We start from the raw sequence: 17,575 nt of genomic DNA, 5'->3' as shown, positions 1-17,575 counted from the left end.
AGTGGCGGGATTTTGTCTCATTGGCTCCTGTCCTGTTTTGGGCTTTGTTGGAATCGATTTGTAAGAGTCTCAACTCGCGGTAAAACAATATCCCTGGAATGCGTTAAATCATTAAAAAAAACATTCGCATCACGCCCATGAAAATTTATTACCATAGTTCTATTCGGAAAACCCCGTGAGCGTTCGTCAAAGTCACTGTACATCAGTGAAAATTCCACAACAATATTCCAGGAATCTGTTAAATCATAAAAAAAATTCACATCACACCAATGAAAATTTATTACCATAGATAGTTCTATTCGGAAAGCCCATGAGCGTTCGTCAACGTCACTGAGTACATCAGAAAAATTCCATGTACTCAAAGACGTTTTCCATCTCTATATATCTGCTAGCTTACAGCAAACAATCTCATTCTCATTCGTGCCCGCGGATATTCAGCTGCAGAAGTGTAGTAGCTACTACCAACTCTACAACTCCCCACTTTCATATATTCTTGCCGTCACCATCCCTCCCTTTACAGACTTCAAACTTTCACCAGCACGTCCTCAGTTTGATTTCTCTGTAAAATCCCGCCATGACTAAACCCTCCCAAAACCAGACCCGCCACAGCAGTCCCGAAAGCCTCTCAGTGAAGTCGGGGCAGTTCAAGGGAATCCGAATGAGAAAATGGGTGTAATGGGTGTCAGAAATTCGAATGCCCAATTCCAGCGGTAGAATTGGCTGGGCTCCTATGAATCTCCCGAAAAGGCTGCCCGCGCATACGACTTCGCTGTGTACTGCCTCAGAGGATCCAAGGCGAGGCTCAATTTTTCCCACTCCCCGCCGAAAATTCTCTGCTCTTCGTCCCTATCGCCGACGCAAATTCAAGCCGCAGCCGCCAAGTTCGCCGCGCAGGAATTTTGTCTGCCTTTTGAGAACGGCGTGGCATCCTCATTGTGCAGTTTGGAAGTGGAATGCCACATGGAAGACCGGCAGATTACGGCAAATCAGGGTCCGGCATTTTGGGATTCAGTACCACTTGAAGGTCTGGAGAGTTGGGGGTCTCTAAATGTGGAGGACATTCCAACCTTGGATGTGTCGATGGAGGATTTTGGGATTCCGTTCCATCTGACCGAAGATTATGGACCGTGTGTTTCTCATTTTTATTTTACCGCTGCTGAGATTCTGCCATGAGAATTCAGCTGAACTAAATTATCTCATTATTTGGGAAATTGATGGGATTGATACCCCTTCCTCTAATGTCCACCACCTCTATAATGATTTATATAAATTTGATCTAAATACATTTATAACCCATTGCAATGGAAAAAATGATGATGTTCCAAAACCATAGCCACAGTGGCTTGCTTCACCGCATAGTCATTCATAAATAAAGAAAAATTGTATTCAAAATGAAACAGAACCTTTTAAGTTTATCAATTTTTATTTTCCTGATGTTATGTGCAGATGCTATCAACCAGCCAGCAAGAGTTCCCCTTCTTGATCACAATCTACTGAAAGCAACACACTGCCAACCGATTCTCTTAGATGAGGAGGAACCATATTCAAGTTCAGTTGAAGCAATGGAGGGACATGCAAAATTGGTAAAGGTACATCACATAGAGGAGACAACTTTGATAAAGATGGACCTTCCGTTTGATAGGGTTTCAATTTTTTATTTGTTTTTAGTGTGATTTTTTGGATTTTTGGTGTTAGAATTTGATGGAAAAAATTTAAGGTGAAATCTTGATTTGTGTTATTTAAATTAATTTTTAGGGCACTTCTATTGCACAAAATTACCTATCAAGCTTAAGATTTCAATAAATTTTTACCTAATTTCCAAAAAAAAATACCTTACCGTAAAAATTTCCAAAAAATCACACTAAAAACCACTCCTCTTTATAACATGATGCATAGTGATAATAGGTGGGTATTAACCCCAATTGATCATTATTAGTTCTCTCATTCTGAAAAACGATTAGCTAAAAGTTGATTGGTTTCGTTATTAACAGTGGCCGTACAACACTAAGGTGTATCTCTTTAATGCGCTCAATGTAAACTAGCAATTGCACCAAATGTTGCAATGGAAACGCCGTAAGGCAATAGCATATAACATTAATTAATGTTTCTCTGACAATTTTTGAAAGGCAGAAAAATATCTAGAAAAGGCAAGGACCATGCTATAGTAAAAACTTACATCTTGCTACCTTAGAGTAGGACCAAGCTCTAATCCTTGAACTCTATTGGAAAATTTCAGTGAGCACAGAGTTTCTCCCATGTCATTTTCATGGGGACTAATTTGTACAAATAAAGTCTTTGTGCATCCTCCTGAGTGAACATGCATCAAATTGGTGTTAGATGTTGTGCAAAGACTCTGAGACAAGACAATATCATACCATCTCTATATGAGCTCATTCCTTCTACCATCAGCTGCCAAAACATGGCTCCTCCACCTACTCTTCCCATGCTAGCAGAAGAATATATACAGTGAAAACTTACATCTTGCTACCTCCGAGTAGGACCAAGCTCTAATCCTTGAACTCTATTGGAAAATTTCAGTGAGCACAAAGTTTTTCCCATGTCATTTTCATGGGGACTAATTTGTACAAATAAAGTCTTTGTGCATCCTCCTGAGTGAACATGCATCATATTGGTGTTAGATGTTGTGGAAGGACTCTGAGACAAGACAATATCATACCATCTTTATACATTCCTTCTGCCATTAGCTGCCAAAACATGGCTCCTCCACCTGCTCTTTCCATGCTAGAAGAAGCATATATTTGTTTATAAACCATATCAAATAAATTGTCTCTCTAGTCAATGCCGAATCTTGGGTCTTTAGAGGATTTCTCAAAATCTACAAACAGAACTAGTTTCTTCAATATTCTACTTCCATCTTCTAGATGGTTCTTTATCCAACCTAACCGAATAGTTAATAAATAAGGGCAAACTTCTCTTTGTATTCAGACTGATGCCCTTCCAAACGAACTTTATTTATGTACAGACATGCAGTGAATAATTAGGAATATGTTAATAAACCCCAATTATTCTCCAGAGCGATAAGAAAATAAGGGCAAACTCATTTCAAAAATTCTTAATGCTACCGTTCCATCTTCACTTAGATTGTGGTGGAAATAGGAAGCTTTCCCGAAGGATTACAGGAAGAAAATGAGACAACATTAAGAAATTCAGTTGAATTTGGAGGAGATGAATGTGATGGCAAGGCAAATCTATTAAACTTTAATAATCAAATATGTTGAATAAATCTGCCACCATTGGAAGAGGAACATTTAATCCCATGAAGCCACTGATGCGTTGGGCTGAAGGTCCCTCACCAATTTGAAGAATATACGGCTCTCTAATGATATTTCTCAAAGGAAAACAAGAAAACAATGTTCTGACACCATAGGGCGTTTATTATTAGCTCCATATTTGCTAAAATTTGCATTTTCTGTCTTACAAACATTCTAAAGCTAAGTTGTCTTCTTGCATAGACGCAGACGAACAATGATGAGGAGAATTAGGGATTTAAAAATATAAATTTGCATGCCTGCTAGTTCCTAAAGAATATCCCAATAACTCTAGCACATATAAAGAGAAAATTCTTTCTAGGAAAAGAAAAGGCAAATCTGTTAAACTTAAATGATCAAACATGTTGCATAAATCTGCCACCAACGACGTTGAAACAGTACATTTACATTAGTCTCACGAAGAAGCATGAACATGCCAAGTTCCAACACTAAAATATTTTTTAAAACATATATATGGAAATGTGTTCATCTCTTCATTGGATGCATTGTGCATTTGATATTCATAAGTTCTCTTCCTGGGCGCACTTACTCTTTCTTGGCACACACTTGTGTTTGATTCTTGGTGACATGCTTGGTTTTTCAACACATGGATATTTGCTTGTTGGCACTCTCAGTCTGCTGCTGAGATTTGAAAAGTGGAATGACAAAAACCAAAAGTGGAATTGCATGGGGGTGGTTCCCTAGTGGTGAGCTTCACCAATTCAAATATGCACCTAGTTGACTTAAAACCCAAATAAACCATACGCCAAATTGACTTGAACAAAATTTCATATTTCTGGCACACTTATGATCCTCTTAGGTTAGCCATTTTCTTGGCTATTTTCGAACTTAGTTTTTACTTGTCTCTTCCAGTTTTCTCTGCAAACCATTGCACAAACCACTACCATTTAATGGCCCCTCAAATAGTAGATTCGATGAACTTTTTACGAAGCGAAATCATACCAATTTCCAAGGCTAATTTGTGCTAAAATTTATTGTGTTTTGGTTGCTGCTTCCCCAACGAAATTGTGCCTTTGTCAGCGGCATTTCGTGGCCCTTCAATATAGTGATTTGATGGGTGCCTTGCCAAGTAAAAATGTGCTCCCTTTTGTCGCGACTTGGTTGGTAAATTCTCAGCAAAATCATGGATCTAATCCTAGTGAATTCGTCCTCTTTTTATACTGCATTTTGGTCACCAAAACACCCAGCAAAAACGAACCTCTTGGCTCTGTCAACCGTGTCTGCAATTGTAAACTTGTGATATTACCTCTCTAACATTGCATATTACATTTTTTTCAACCTTCACTAATTTCATCTTACTGGGCCCTGGTTGTCCACACATCTGCCTCTGCCCACAACTTAGCAATATTTTCATTATTGGTTTGATCAAATATCACTGGTGATATGTTTCTCCCACTGTCATTGTTCATTGTAAGCAGATTTATTGCATCTGCATTCAAATATTTCAAGTTAATGTCCTAGTTTATTGTAGAATCCATTGACAGAAAAGAGACACTTGCAGTCACTATAGGAAAAGCATATCATCATTTGATATATTGATTTATCTAGATTCTATAGGAAGGGGAAGCTGGGTAGAATGTACCATATATGTGAGCTCTAGCTTGAATTTCACAGCCCCAGTATCTCAATGCAGCATTAACATATATACAATTACTAAGGTCCATGGGTCTGCAAATGCTCTTGATCCTTTCTATAACATATTGTCAAGCTTCTCAAAATTAAGCAAGTTGAGACAAACAAATAACAAATGCGTCATCCTTTGAACCTTGCAATGTACATAAGCTTGTAGTCGGAATCATGATTGGCCTTTGGAAAATGTCCTTTCGACCAGTGAATTCAACACCAAAACTAAGGATTGTAAGAAGATACATCCTTGAGTTCTCTCCACTGGTGAATGACTAATTAATTAGAAGTATAGAATATCTACTTCTATTTGGCAATAAAACATATTCCTAAGGGATCTTTGATATGACCAATGAGGAAGTTTAATCTAGTTGCCACCGACAATATCACAATCATAAAACGAAGTCCAAATAGAAAATTGCTTGCCCATCCATTCACTATTCCATCTCATTGCTATGAACATATATGCCTCACATTCATTACAGAGCCCTGGCATTCTTATGACTACACTTCAATGACTTTTGTTGATGCAATTAAAAACATTGTGTGATAGATGCAGCAAAAGGTGATAATTCCCATGTCATAGTACTCACACTAAGGTATCCCATTGATAATCATTGAGTAATACAACCCTATAATATCTTGAATACAACTCGACTATGATGCAAAGAATACAGTGAAAAAATCTTTGGGCCATATACCAATTGTTATGAGAATAAGAACACCCAATAAAGCTGGTGGATTTCTGGAAAAGCTCAAAAAAGTTTAACTGTATTATTTTTCCAAGAAAATGTTACAACATCCCCAATCCAATAAATCATTCATGGGAGTTTAAACACCCTAAGTAGATAGAAGCTTCCATCTTTGACCTGCTTCTCCAATCCATGAATGCCTTGATAAGCATTTCTTCTAGGGCTTCATCTTCCTCAACTTCTTTGGGGAAACTCTATGTTCTGCTCCTTATTACTTACATAATGAATATATGTTGCATCACCAATTCCCTACATCCAGAAGCTTCTTTCAATGGTGCATGCAGAATTGCTACCAAAGGACAGACTAGATATGTGTTCAACAAAATAGCAACAAATTCTTCTTTGGCATGTATGCACAGGATCTTTAGTACAGATAATGAGGAAGACGAACCCTTCATTATGGCCTTCTCCTTAAGAATGTGTATGTCTAAGCTACGTTGTCTTTTGATTTGGAAACCTTTTCAAGCGCATGACATTCTCACAATAAATACCATCTAGAGGATTACTACACATTCAAAGTCATTATAGCCATCCACTCATCCTCCATAGCTTATGTCTTTATGGGGAAAAGAAAAGATGATACCTCCCAAAAACGAAATCAAGAGTTGTTCCAACCTTGTACATTAAGAGCAGCTACTAGATCTTCAACATTGTTGCCCAATACAACAGAATTATTACACTGACCATCATCGATAACAACTTCATGACTTCCCACAACCGCATTCAATCTGAAGAAACAAAGTTGAATATCTCGAACAATTGCATTAAATCGTCAAACTGGGTGTAAAAATGGTTCCATTATGACATAAATTAAATTGTGTAATTTGTAGGGATTCAAGACTAATTTCCAATTAGCATGAGGCCTTATTATGAATGTAAGATCAGCAATTTTCAAGCATAAATTTCTATGATAAAATAGTCACCGCCATTCAGGGTACAAATAGGTCTCCTAGGAAACTTGACCAAAAATCACTATTAGCAAATTTCACACGAGTGTTGTGCATAAGAAAACTATTAAGTATCTTAACAACATGATTACAAATAGCACGGGAAGGTAAGGAATACATCAGCTGAATAAGATATTTCCCTTGATATCATGCAAACAACATATCCATACTCTGCCATTGCAGAAACAAGTGTTCAATTTTTCTTTCTTTTCTAAAAATGCAAAGAATGTTACCTCATTTTTAAGAGCTGAGTCACATTTTGTAAATGCTAGACCTGGGATCGATAGCACTCCAGAGAACTCTGTTGAAAGCAGTGATCACAAATGTATCAATGACATTCCTTTCTTCTGCCTACAAAAATAAGAACCCCCAATCACACCTGTATGAAGCCACTAATGTGTTGGGTTAAAGGTCCCTCACCAATATACAGCTCTCTAATGCTATTGCTCAAAAGAAACCCAAGAAAACATTGTTCTGACACGACAAGGCGTTTATTGTTACCCCCATATTTGCTAAAATTTGCATTTTCTATCTTACAAACATTCTGAAGCTAAGTTGTCTTCTCTAAGCATAGATGCAGATGAACAATTTGCAAATGATGAGGAGAATTAGGGATTTAAAAATATAAATTTTCATGCCTCCTTGTTCCTAAAGAATATCCCAATAACTCCAGCACATATAAAGAGCAAATTCTTTGTAGGAAAAGAAAAGGCAAATATGTTAAACTTAAATGATCAAATATGTTGCATAAATCTGCTACCAACGACGTTGAAATAGTACATTTATATTGGTCTCGCGAATAAGCATGAACCTGCCAAGTTCCAACACTAATTGCTACCAAAGGAAAGGCTATATATGTGTTCAACAAAATAGCAACAAATTCTTTATTGGCATGTATGCAGAGGATCTTTAGTACAGATAATGAGGAAGACGAACCCTTCATTATGGCCTTCTCCTTAAGAATGTGTACATCCAACTTGTGTTGTCTTTTGATTTGGAAACCTTTTCAAGCACATGACATTCTCACAATAAATACCATCCAGAGGATTACTACACATTCAAAGTCATTATATCCATCCACTCATCTTCCATAGCTTATATCTTTATGGGGAGAAGAAAAGATGATAGCTCCCAAAAACGAAACCAAGAGTTGTTCCAGCCTTGTACATTAAGAGAAACTACTGGATCTTCAACATTGTTGCCAAATATAATAGAATTATTACACTGACCATCATCAACAACAACTTCATGACTTCCCACAACCACATTCAATCTGAAGAAACAGAGTTGAATATCTCGAACAAGTGCATTAAATCATCAAATTGGGTGTAAAAATGGTTCCATTATGACATAAATTAAATTGTGTAATTTGTAGGGATTCAAGACTAATTTCCAATTAGCATGAGGACTTATTATGAATGTAAGATCAGCAATTTTCAAGCATAAATTTCTATGATAAAATAGTCACCGCCATTCAGGGTACAAATAGGTCTGCTAGGAAACTTGACCAGAAATCACTATTAGCAAATTTCACACGAGTGTTGTGCATAAGAAAACTATTAAGTATCTTAACAACATGATTACAAATAGCACGGGAAGGTAAGGAATACATCAGCTGAATAAGATATTTCCCTTGATATCATGCAAACAACATATCCATACTCTGCCATTGCAGAAACAAGTGTTTAATTTTTCTTTCTTCTCTAAAAATGCAAAGAATGTTACCTCATTTTTAAGAGCTGAGTCACATTTTGTAAATGCCAGACCTGGGATCAATAACACTCTAGAGAGCTCTGTTGAAAGCAATAATCACAAATGTATCAATGACATTCTTTTCTTCTGCCTACAAAGATGAGCACCCCCAATCACACCTGTATGAAGCCACTGATGCGTTGGGTTAAAGGTCCCTCACCAATATACGGCTCTCTAATGCTATTGCTCAAAAGAAACCCAAGAAAACATTGTTCATACACCACAAGGCGTTTATTATTACCTCCATATTTGCTAAAATTTTCATTTTCTGTTTTACAAACGTTCTGAAGCTAAGTTGCCTTCTCTGAGCATAGATGCAAATGAACAATTTTCAAATGATGAGGAGAATTAGAGATTTAAAAATATAAATTTGCATGCCTGCTAGTTCCTAAAGAATATCCCAATAACTCCAGCAAGTATAAAGAGCAAATTCTGTAGGAAAAGAAAAGGCAAATCTGTTAAACTTAAATGATCAAATATGTTGCATAAATTTGCCACCAACGACGTTGAAACAATACATTTATATTGGTCTCACGAAGAAGCATGAACCTGCCAAGTTCCAACACTAAAATATTTCTTAAAATGTATATATGGAAATGTGTTCATCTCTTTATTGGATGCGTTGTGCATTTGATATTCATGAGTTCTCTTCGTGGGCGCACTTCTTTCTTGGTTCGCACTTAATGTTTGATTCTTGGTGACATGCTTGGATTTTTCAACACCTGGATATTTGCTTGTTGGCTCTCTCGGTGTGCTAGCTGAGATTTGAAAAGTGGAATGACAAAAACCAAAAGTGGAATTGCGTGGGGGTGGTTCCCTGGCGGTGAGCTTCAGCAATGCACAATATACACCTAGTAGACTTGAAACCCAAATAAACCATACGCCAAATTGACTTGAACAAAATTTCATATTTCTGGCACATTTATGATCTTCTTAGATTATCCATTTTCTTGGCTATTTTCGAAATTAGTTTTTACTTGTGTCTCTTCCAGTTTTCTCTAGAAATCATTGCAGAAACGACTGCCATTTAATGGCCCCTCAAAAAGTAGATTTGATGAACCTTTTACCAAGCGAAATCATACCAATTTCCATGGCTAATTCGTGCTAAAATTTACTGTGTTTTGGTTGTTGCTTCCCCAGCGAAATCGTGCCTCTGTCATTGGCATTTCGTGGCCCTTCAATACAACGATTTGATGGGTGCCTTACCGCCTAAAAATGTGGTCCCTTTTGTTGTGACTTGGTTGGTAAATTCTTAGCAAAATCATGGGTCCAATCCTAGTGAATTTGTCCTCTTTTTACACTGCATTTTGGTGACCAAAACACCCAGCAAAAACGACCCCCTTGGCTCTGTCAACCATGTCTACAATTATAAATTTGTGATATTACCTCTCTGACTTTGCATATTACACTTTTTTTCAACCTTCACTAATTTCATCTTACTGGACCCTGGTTGTCCACACATCTGCCTCTGCTCACAACTTAGCCATATTTTCATTCTTGGTTTGATCAAATATCATTGGTGATATGTTTCTCCCACTGTCATTGTTCATTGTAAGCTGCTTTTTTGCATCTGCATTCAAATCTTTCAAGGCAATGTCCCAGTTTATTGCAGAATCCATTGACAGAAAAGAGGCAGTTATAGTCACTATAGGAAAAACGTATCATCATTTGATATATTGATTGATCTAGATTCTACGGGAAGGGGATGTTGGGTAGAATGTACCAGATATGTGAGCTCCATCTTGAATTTCCCAGCCCTAATATCTCAATGCAGCATTAACATATATGCAATTACTAAGGTCTGTTAAACTTTAGCGGGCCTGCAAATGCTCTTGATGCTTTCTATAACATGTTGTCAAGCTTCTCAAAATTAAGCAAGTTGAGACAAACAAATAACAAATGCGTCATCCTTTGGTCCTTGCAATGTAACTAAGTTTGCAGTCAGAATCATGATTGCCCTCTAGAAAATGGCCTTTCAATAGTGAATTCAATACCAAAACTAAGGATTGTAAGAAGATACATCCTTGAGTTCTCTCCACTGGTGAATGACTAATTAATTAGAAGTATAGAATATCTACTTCTATTTGGCAATAAAACATATTCCTAAGAGATCTTTGATATGACCAATGAGGAACTTTAATCTAGTTGCCACCGACAATATCACAATCATAAAACAAAGTCTAAGTTAGACGGCTCAAAAACCATGCTTTACTCAATGGAGTAACTTGAATCTCTTCTTCTGCAGTTTCCTTTAATAGGGGATCTGATAAATCCTTAGTGCTGATGAAGGTATGGCATCTAACAGCTTTGATAGCACAGCAAAGTAGAAGAAAACAGTTTACCCATGTAGTAATATCTAGGATTGTTTTAGCTGAGAATGTTTCAGTTGAGAAAACTTTTGCTATAGAGGAAAGGGCTAATAGTGATCCTAAAACAAATTCGATGGTCCACCAGGTAATGGCAACAATGGCTGGTAGTTTCTTGAGATTTAGCTTTAACGAAATAGCTAACACAAACAAACCATGTAAAAGCTTCTACAGTGATATCCAAGATGCAGCTGCAATCCGATGACGTGATCTCGCGTGGAGGTTCAAGTGGAAGCACTATGTCTCCATTTCGAATCCCACTACGATGCCCTTGACCGCGCAGCAAGGCACGATGTGCTGCAAGTCCTGACGCCCGCCTGGAAAACACCTCTGGAGAAACCCTACCTCTGGATTGGGGATTGGCACCCCGCACTCTTCATCAATCTCTTACACGGCCTCGTAGTGCATTACCTTTGGACCGCCTCCGTCTCGAACCTGCGACGTCGGAGAAGAATTAGTACCGCAGGGGTGGGCTGGGTAGACCAAGAAAATGTTATACGATCTCTGCCAGAGCTTCTGAAAAATGTAACAGAAATCCACACTCCCAAGGATGAAGATAAGATTTGCTGGTGGTGGTGTATCCATCGCCCAAAAAAGAATATCAGCAATCATCATTTTCTCCATTTCGTACCTCTGGCCTATGATTCATGTTACACATAATTATTCCTGAGTTAAAATTTAGGAACCATTAGTCATACTTAAACCATTATTCATACTTGCAACTAATTTACCATTATTCATAGTTCAGCTAATTTAGCAGAGTTATAATCAGTGAAGTGAAATTAAATGGTTGATAAATGTTTACGGCCATAAAAATAAGTATATGTTATTTGTAATTCAGAGTATTTATAAATCCAAGACAAAAGTGGAGGTTTGTAATCCAGATAATTTGTAATTTGTAATCCAGAAATTTGTAATTCCGAGTATTTGTAAAGCCAAGACAAAAGTGGAGGTTTGTAATCCAGATAATTTGTAATTTGTAACCCAGATAATTTATAAAGCAGGTAATGTGTATGTACTCCAAAAGAAAGTTCATATCTAACTAGATCCACATGTGTGAATAATGTGAATTGGCATGGCATCAATATAGTATCATGGTGGTCAATAAGATAAATTAACTTACATGAGGCAAAACTTCCATATATAAACTCCAATTGAGGTGATTTTTGCATTGCTGGAAAAGGTACTCTTGATGAGTAGAAGAACATTAATATGTTGGGAACTTTTTTCTTGGATTTTTTACCCCGAAAATGACCATTTCGAGCCTCAAATTGGATTTAGAGTTTTTGGACCTTAAGTCACTAAAGTAAGACATACCCTCATAATGAACCCTACAATCCAATGCTTCTAGTTTTCCACCTAAAAAATACCCAAAATAATTAAAAAATTATATAATAATGAAAGTTTTCAATTCAAAATGTTTCCTAAACTTTTTTTAACCCAAACCATAATAATGAGCCTAAGTGGAATTTGAACCCAAAAAAAATTCAAATAATAATATCATTTAAGTGTATCGCATATACTAACTCATTCATTAAACCAAAAGAAATTTAACTCATTAATTAAACCAAAAAAAATTAAAATAATAATATTATTTAAGTGTATCGCATATACTAACTCATTCATCCAAAGGAAGTTACATAGAGATTTTATCGAGTGGAATATCATTACTTGAAGGAGTACTTCAAATACAAACTTGCTTGATCCTTTCAACGAAATCGTGCTCGTAGTCACCTCCCTTTTCAATTTTTAAAAACCAAGTTAGTAAAATCAACCTCAATTTGATAAATAATCATTATAAAAATTTAATGTCGTTATGAAATGTGTATAAAGCTTCGTAAAGCCACTAAACACTAAAATGAATATCAAATAATTAAGGGAAACCATACATATAGATCCATCTCTAATCAATAATCTATTTGCATGCAAACTTTATTATTGCTTCTCTATCAAAAGAATTTGACTTTATGCTAAATCTTTAATGTAAGTATAGGCTAGCTCCTTCACAAAAATAAGGGACGACTTATAGTGCTCCATATTAGTATAGGGAAGTGGTGTTAATTAAATGTAAAGCTATATAGATGAGACAAACAATGTCATTTATAAGTTAAGATATGACAGGATTAGTAATGATTGTACAATAATATATTAGGGAGTATTGAAGGTAGACACACACTAGTTTATCATCCACGGACCAAGCACATAAAGCTTCAATAACACTCCATTAAAAAAAAGTGTAATGACAAGATTTGAGCATTAAGCAATAGTAGATAACATATATTTTAACAAGATTAGAGCATCAAGTTTAGTGTTATGCTTACCGTGTTAATGTTTACTTGAAACTTTTTCTACTCATATGACATTATTAAGTGATTTTGCATACTTAGTATTGATGATGGAGAATACTTTTTACTTTTAATAAAAAATATTTTCCCTTTCTTAATGAGAACAGTTAGAAGTGTCTTTTCACTCTTCGAAAATATATTTTTAACTGTGTCTTAAATTCAATTAAGAAGGAAACCAACTTATCAACAAAGTCGACAATTAACCCTACAGCTGGGCACTCCAGGAACCTAAATTTATAATTAAGTTGCTCTCACGACAATGAGACTTTACAAAATAGCGATGCTTGTGCCTCCCCATCTCATTGACTTCCGTACTACCCTTCAAATGAATTTTTCAATAATCCAAAGCAACTTTGGATAGGGAAAGGTTTCTAGGTTAGTGCAATACGAATCATTGTTACAGAGACTTGATAAATTGAATTACAGCAGTTACAACGTTTTGGCTAGCCAGCCCAGAAAAGACAGCAACCTCATTAGGTTCAGAAGTTTCCCCTCCAGCCAAATCAGAAAGAGATCTTATTGTATGAATGGCAGTCTTTGTTGAAGGCAGACCAGTGCTACAACTGCACTTTCCATGTCCATGGGACTTATATTGAACTTGGTATAGAGGATGTTTATGTACGCTGCATTGTCCACAAACACGTTTGCACTCGCTCCTCTTTCTACTAGAACAGCCTTGGGAGTATATGGCAGACAAGTTGTTGAGTTCAAACATCCTTCCAACTCCAGAGTCTGAATAAACACAATCAGAACTATCAACAAATTTTATTATAAAAACACAGATAGTGTAGAGTGTTTTTTTTTGGAAATTAAGATAAATCTAAACAATACTTGTATGAGATCAGATCTGATAGAGGCTTGCTTGATTACAAAGAAATATATACATACATACATTTCCTGAAAGAACTAGTAAATACCTCAAGGCTCTTTGCAGTCTGATAGTAGTGCTCATCCACAGGCACCCAAAAAGCATGTTGCCTGACCTCTGGAGTTCCATTTACTGGAAAAACTTCCTCAGGTTGATACCACACATTATTAAGGAGGTTGCTTGAATTCTGATCTGATGGAGTTGTGGAGTTTGCAAAGTGAAGGTACCCGTATTGTCGTGTGTAATCTCCATTTGATTCCAGAGGAAGTTCATCATTGGGTCCATCTCCATATCTCTAAACCAACACATACAAATTCAATCACAAGATAGTTTTCAATCACAACTTAATAAGTAAATTTTTTTTTTCTAAATCTTTGTTTTCACAACCCAATTATATGGCACAGTCCAAAGATGCATAATTCTGTGATTTTTTTTCTTGTACTTTTTACCGAGATAAGTTCAAATCAAAGTTTCAGGTATTCGAACTTCTCCACAAACTCAAAAAAAATAAACTATCAAAAAGATCGAAACGTGAAGGGATCTAAGATTTTTACCTTTTTAACAGGAAATTTTCACTTCAGAGACCTCTGATTAAACTTGAATATCTGAAAAATAGAGCAGTTCGTGAAAACTTAACCGATACCAAATTTGACAATCGAATAACCATGAAAAACAACCAGAAAACATACCCAAAATTCATATTGATGTTCGCACCATAACAGTAAGAGCTATACAGATGCCCGAGCTATACAGATGCCCTTTATTGTAGGCACTACTGAGATTACATTGAAAACACAAATTCTACCGTCGTAAAAAATGCTCTGAATCGATAAAAGAGAAACAGATGACGTGCAAAAGTCTACAAAAATAACCCAAACTCATTACCACTGCCATCTCTAGCCCTCTTTGAAGCAGGAAAATTGAAGTCTACCCTCTTCACGAAAACAAGATCAAAAGGAAGTCTAAAAGACAAAATAAAAGGGATTTTGTAAACCCTCCTTAACATTAAGAGATTTCTTTAAGATCTGCAGCAATACGAGCATATAAAATCTGCAACAAAAGGTCTAGGGCTTCATGAATGATGAATAGCTTCAAAGATATAAAGATATAAACAACTCTATGTAGAAGAATTATAGAAGAGATAAACTGCGGGTGGAGGGTTTCTGGAATTCTCAAAGAAGAAGGTGCAAAGATTGTTAAATCCATTGGATATGAATTTCCCAACCTGCAAAGAACACAAAACTCAATGACGAGAAAATGAAATTGCAAAAATAAATTGAAAAGTTGTTGACAAAGTCCAAAGAAGAGGTAAATGGAGCAAATTAAAGGTCGGATTCCCTCACAGCAAAACGCTGGAACCCCACCTGCAAATGACAAGGCTTCCAGACATTTCAAAAGGAAGTATTAAAAGACAAGATAAAAGGGATTTTGTAAATCATTTACGAGCATATAAATAAATCGTAATTTTAGAAGGAGAAAAATAATTATTTTAGAACCGGAAAAAAATTACAGAAACCCTAGTATACATACCCGAAAATAATAGCATCCCAGATCCTAATATTTTCCTCTCGCGGACATCCGCTAACACCTGCAGGGGCGTCATCTTCCAGCTTCTTCAGATCAGCCATCAGCCTCTTCAGGCACGCAGTAGACTTACTGCCTCCCGCCATCGTGGTTCGCGAGATACCACAATTACTATGACGCAAGCGAAGAAAAGCGCACAGTTACGCAGCGTTGGAATGTTCAAGAAGAATAAGAAAAGAGCTTCCATGGCTGTCCGTGATAATAACCAAAAATGAACCGTTGCATATTGTCTTCCAACAACTGCAGATTTATATTTCTGCTCACATTTATTCTCTGCTGCTGTCGCCGCTGCCGATTTGGGTTCCTTACCTGCGGCGGATGCAATCCTCGCCGCTGCCGATTTGGGTTCCTTACCTGCCGCGGATGCAATCCTCGCCAGTTATGATACCGCTGTCGATGTTTCAACCAGCGCTGATTAAAATTCCAAGATATGATCCAACGGCACAATTTCTTTTAATCGTCTAACACATCAGATCAATGGTCGAAAATAAGACACGGTGGCATATAAGGGAGTTCTTCCCAGAGGGAAACGCCTTACGGCGTAAATATAATAAAATTTTAGTTTATAAACCAGTTAACAATTAACCAGTTTAATGAATTAAAAGTTTTTAAACAAATTAAATTATTTTTTTAAGAAAATATCATAATTTTTATTTTTTTTAATTTATCATAATTTAGTTATAATCTATAGTTAAAATTCATAAATGTAAGTTAATTTTTCATTTTTATTATGATTAATTAATAGTATGTCAAGAAGTAGAATTTTATTGATGATAGGTGTTTTTCGATTTCATTAAATGTTTCTATATATTCAAGAAAGACAAGCTCTTAGTTAATCAGAAGTAGTTTTAGTTCTAGATCGACTCAATATTTCTATACATTTAAAGAAAACAAGCTCCTCCTGAATTATAAGTCATTTTAGTTTTAGATCATATCATTGTTGAGCCTACCTTCATTAATGTCATATGCTTTTTAATTGTGAATAACATCCTCTCAATTTACATCAAATTTTTTATCAATATATATATATATATATATAATTGTTTAAAATATTGTAAAATTGTTTAAATTAGATTTTTTTTAAAATATTAAAATATGTAATTACTTATTGTTTTAATGATAATGTTGATGGTGATTATTAATTCTCACCTAACTTATTATTTATTAATTAAACCTCAGGGAAAGTAATTAATTATTAAGTTTAATTTAGAACTTTATGTCTTTATTTAAAAACTTTAGGAAAACGATTTCTAAAATGCTATAAAAGGATTTATAAAGCGCTATAAATTCAATGAATTAAAAAGAATGGAAAGTCAATATTATAATATTTATTTTTTTGAAATTCAAATTTAATGTGGGTGTATCTTTGATATTGTAGGAGAATTTGTTTTTTATCTTCAATTCTTTTAATATCATAAAGATAACAATTTTTTTTACCTATGTTATTTTAGGCAGGTCCAATATACTATTTCAATGCGGAATTTATGAAAGTTTGTTCTAATTTTATCAATTTTGAGTTTCACCTTTATCTTACGCAGGTCCAACATAATATTTCAATGTGGAATTTATGAAACTTTGTTCTAATTTTATCAATGTCGAGTTTCACGTTTATCCTAACTGAAGGGAATAATATAAATTTGACTATTATTTTACAAAGTGGCATTTTCCTTACATTTTTATGCCAACTCTATTTTAGTTGCTGATAATTTTTAATGGATTTTGAAGTAATTAGAAGCCTCTTGTCTTTGGTGTTGCTTGTCTTGTTGTTGGACATTCAATATCTAATCATAACCATGTTTTTTCAATGCCGAAATTACTTGCTTTTACAAGTAAGATATAATATGGTGTATTGCTTCCAATTTTAACATTATAAATTATAAAATAATTTTGGATTTGCTTTATCTTATGTTCTAATTCCAACTCAAATTTGATCCATATATAAAATAATATAAACATAACTATCTTAAAGAAAAATATCTCCTCATCTAAATCAAAATATATTTGTTAATTTATAATTATTTTAAATTCTCCTCTATTTTTGCCCAATA

The 17,575-nt window shown here is 35.4% G+C and overlaps 1 protein-coding gene and 1 pseudogene across 2 annotated transcripts; one reads left to right on the top strand and one right to left on the bottom strand.

Moving 5' to 3' along the window:
- Positions 1 to 574: 574 nt before the first annotated feature.
- LOC149176489 (uncharacterized) lies at positions 575 to 1,173 on the top strand. Its single transcript, XM_089421486.1, has 2 exons — positions 575 to 670; positions 748 to 1,173. The coding sequence occupies exons 1-2, from the start codon at positions 575 to 577 to the stop codon at positions 1,171 to 1,173; spliced, it is 522 nt and encodes a 173-aa protein (XP_089277612.1).
- Positions 1,174 to 13,298: 12,125 nt separating this feature from the next.
- On the bottom strand, positions 13,299 to 15,613 carry LOC149176488 (bark storage protein B-like; annotated as a pseudogene). The gene is made up of 3 exons (XR_016258351.1): positions 15,474 to 15,613; positions 13,993 to 14,236; positions 13,299 to 13,807 (listed from the first exon to the last, which is right to left on the bottom strand). The product of XR_016258351.1 is annotated as a bark storage protein B-like (transcript).
- Between the last annotated feature and the right edge of the window lie 1,962 nt (positions 15,614 to 17,575).

The sequence above is a fragment of the Pinus tabuliformis genome, chromosome 4_1 (genome assembly GCF_031772625.1).
Source record: "Pinus tabuliformis cultivar Carrire ecotype Pingquan chromosome 4_1, CPIR1, whole genome shotgun sequence".
NCBI classification, from domain to species: Eukaryota; Viridiplantae; Streptophyta; class Pinopsida; order Pinales; family Pinaceae; genus Pinus; species Pinus tabuliformis.
The sequence above is the reverse complement of the archived record's forward strand: the minus strand, read 5'-3'. Positions and strand labels throughout refer to the sequence as shown.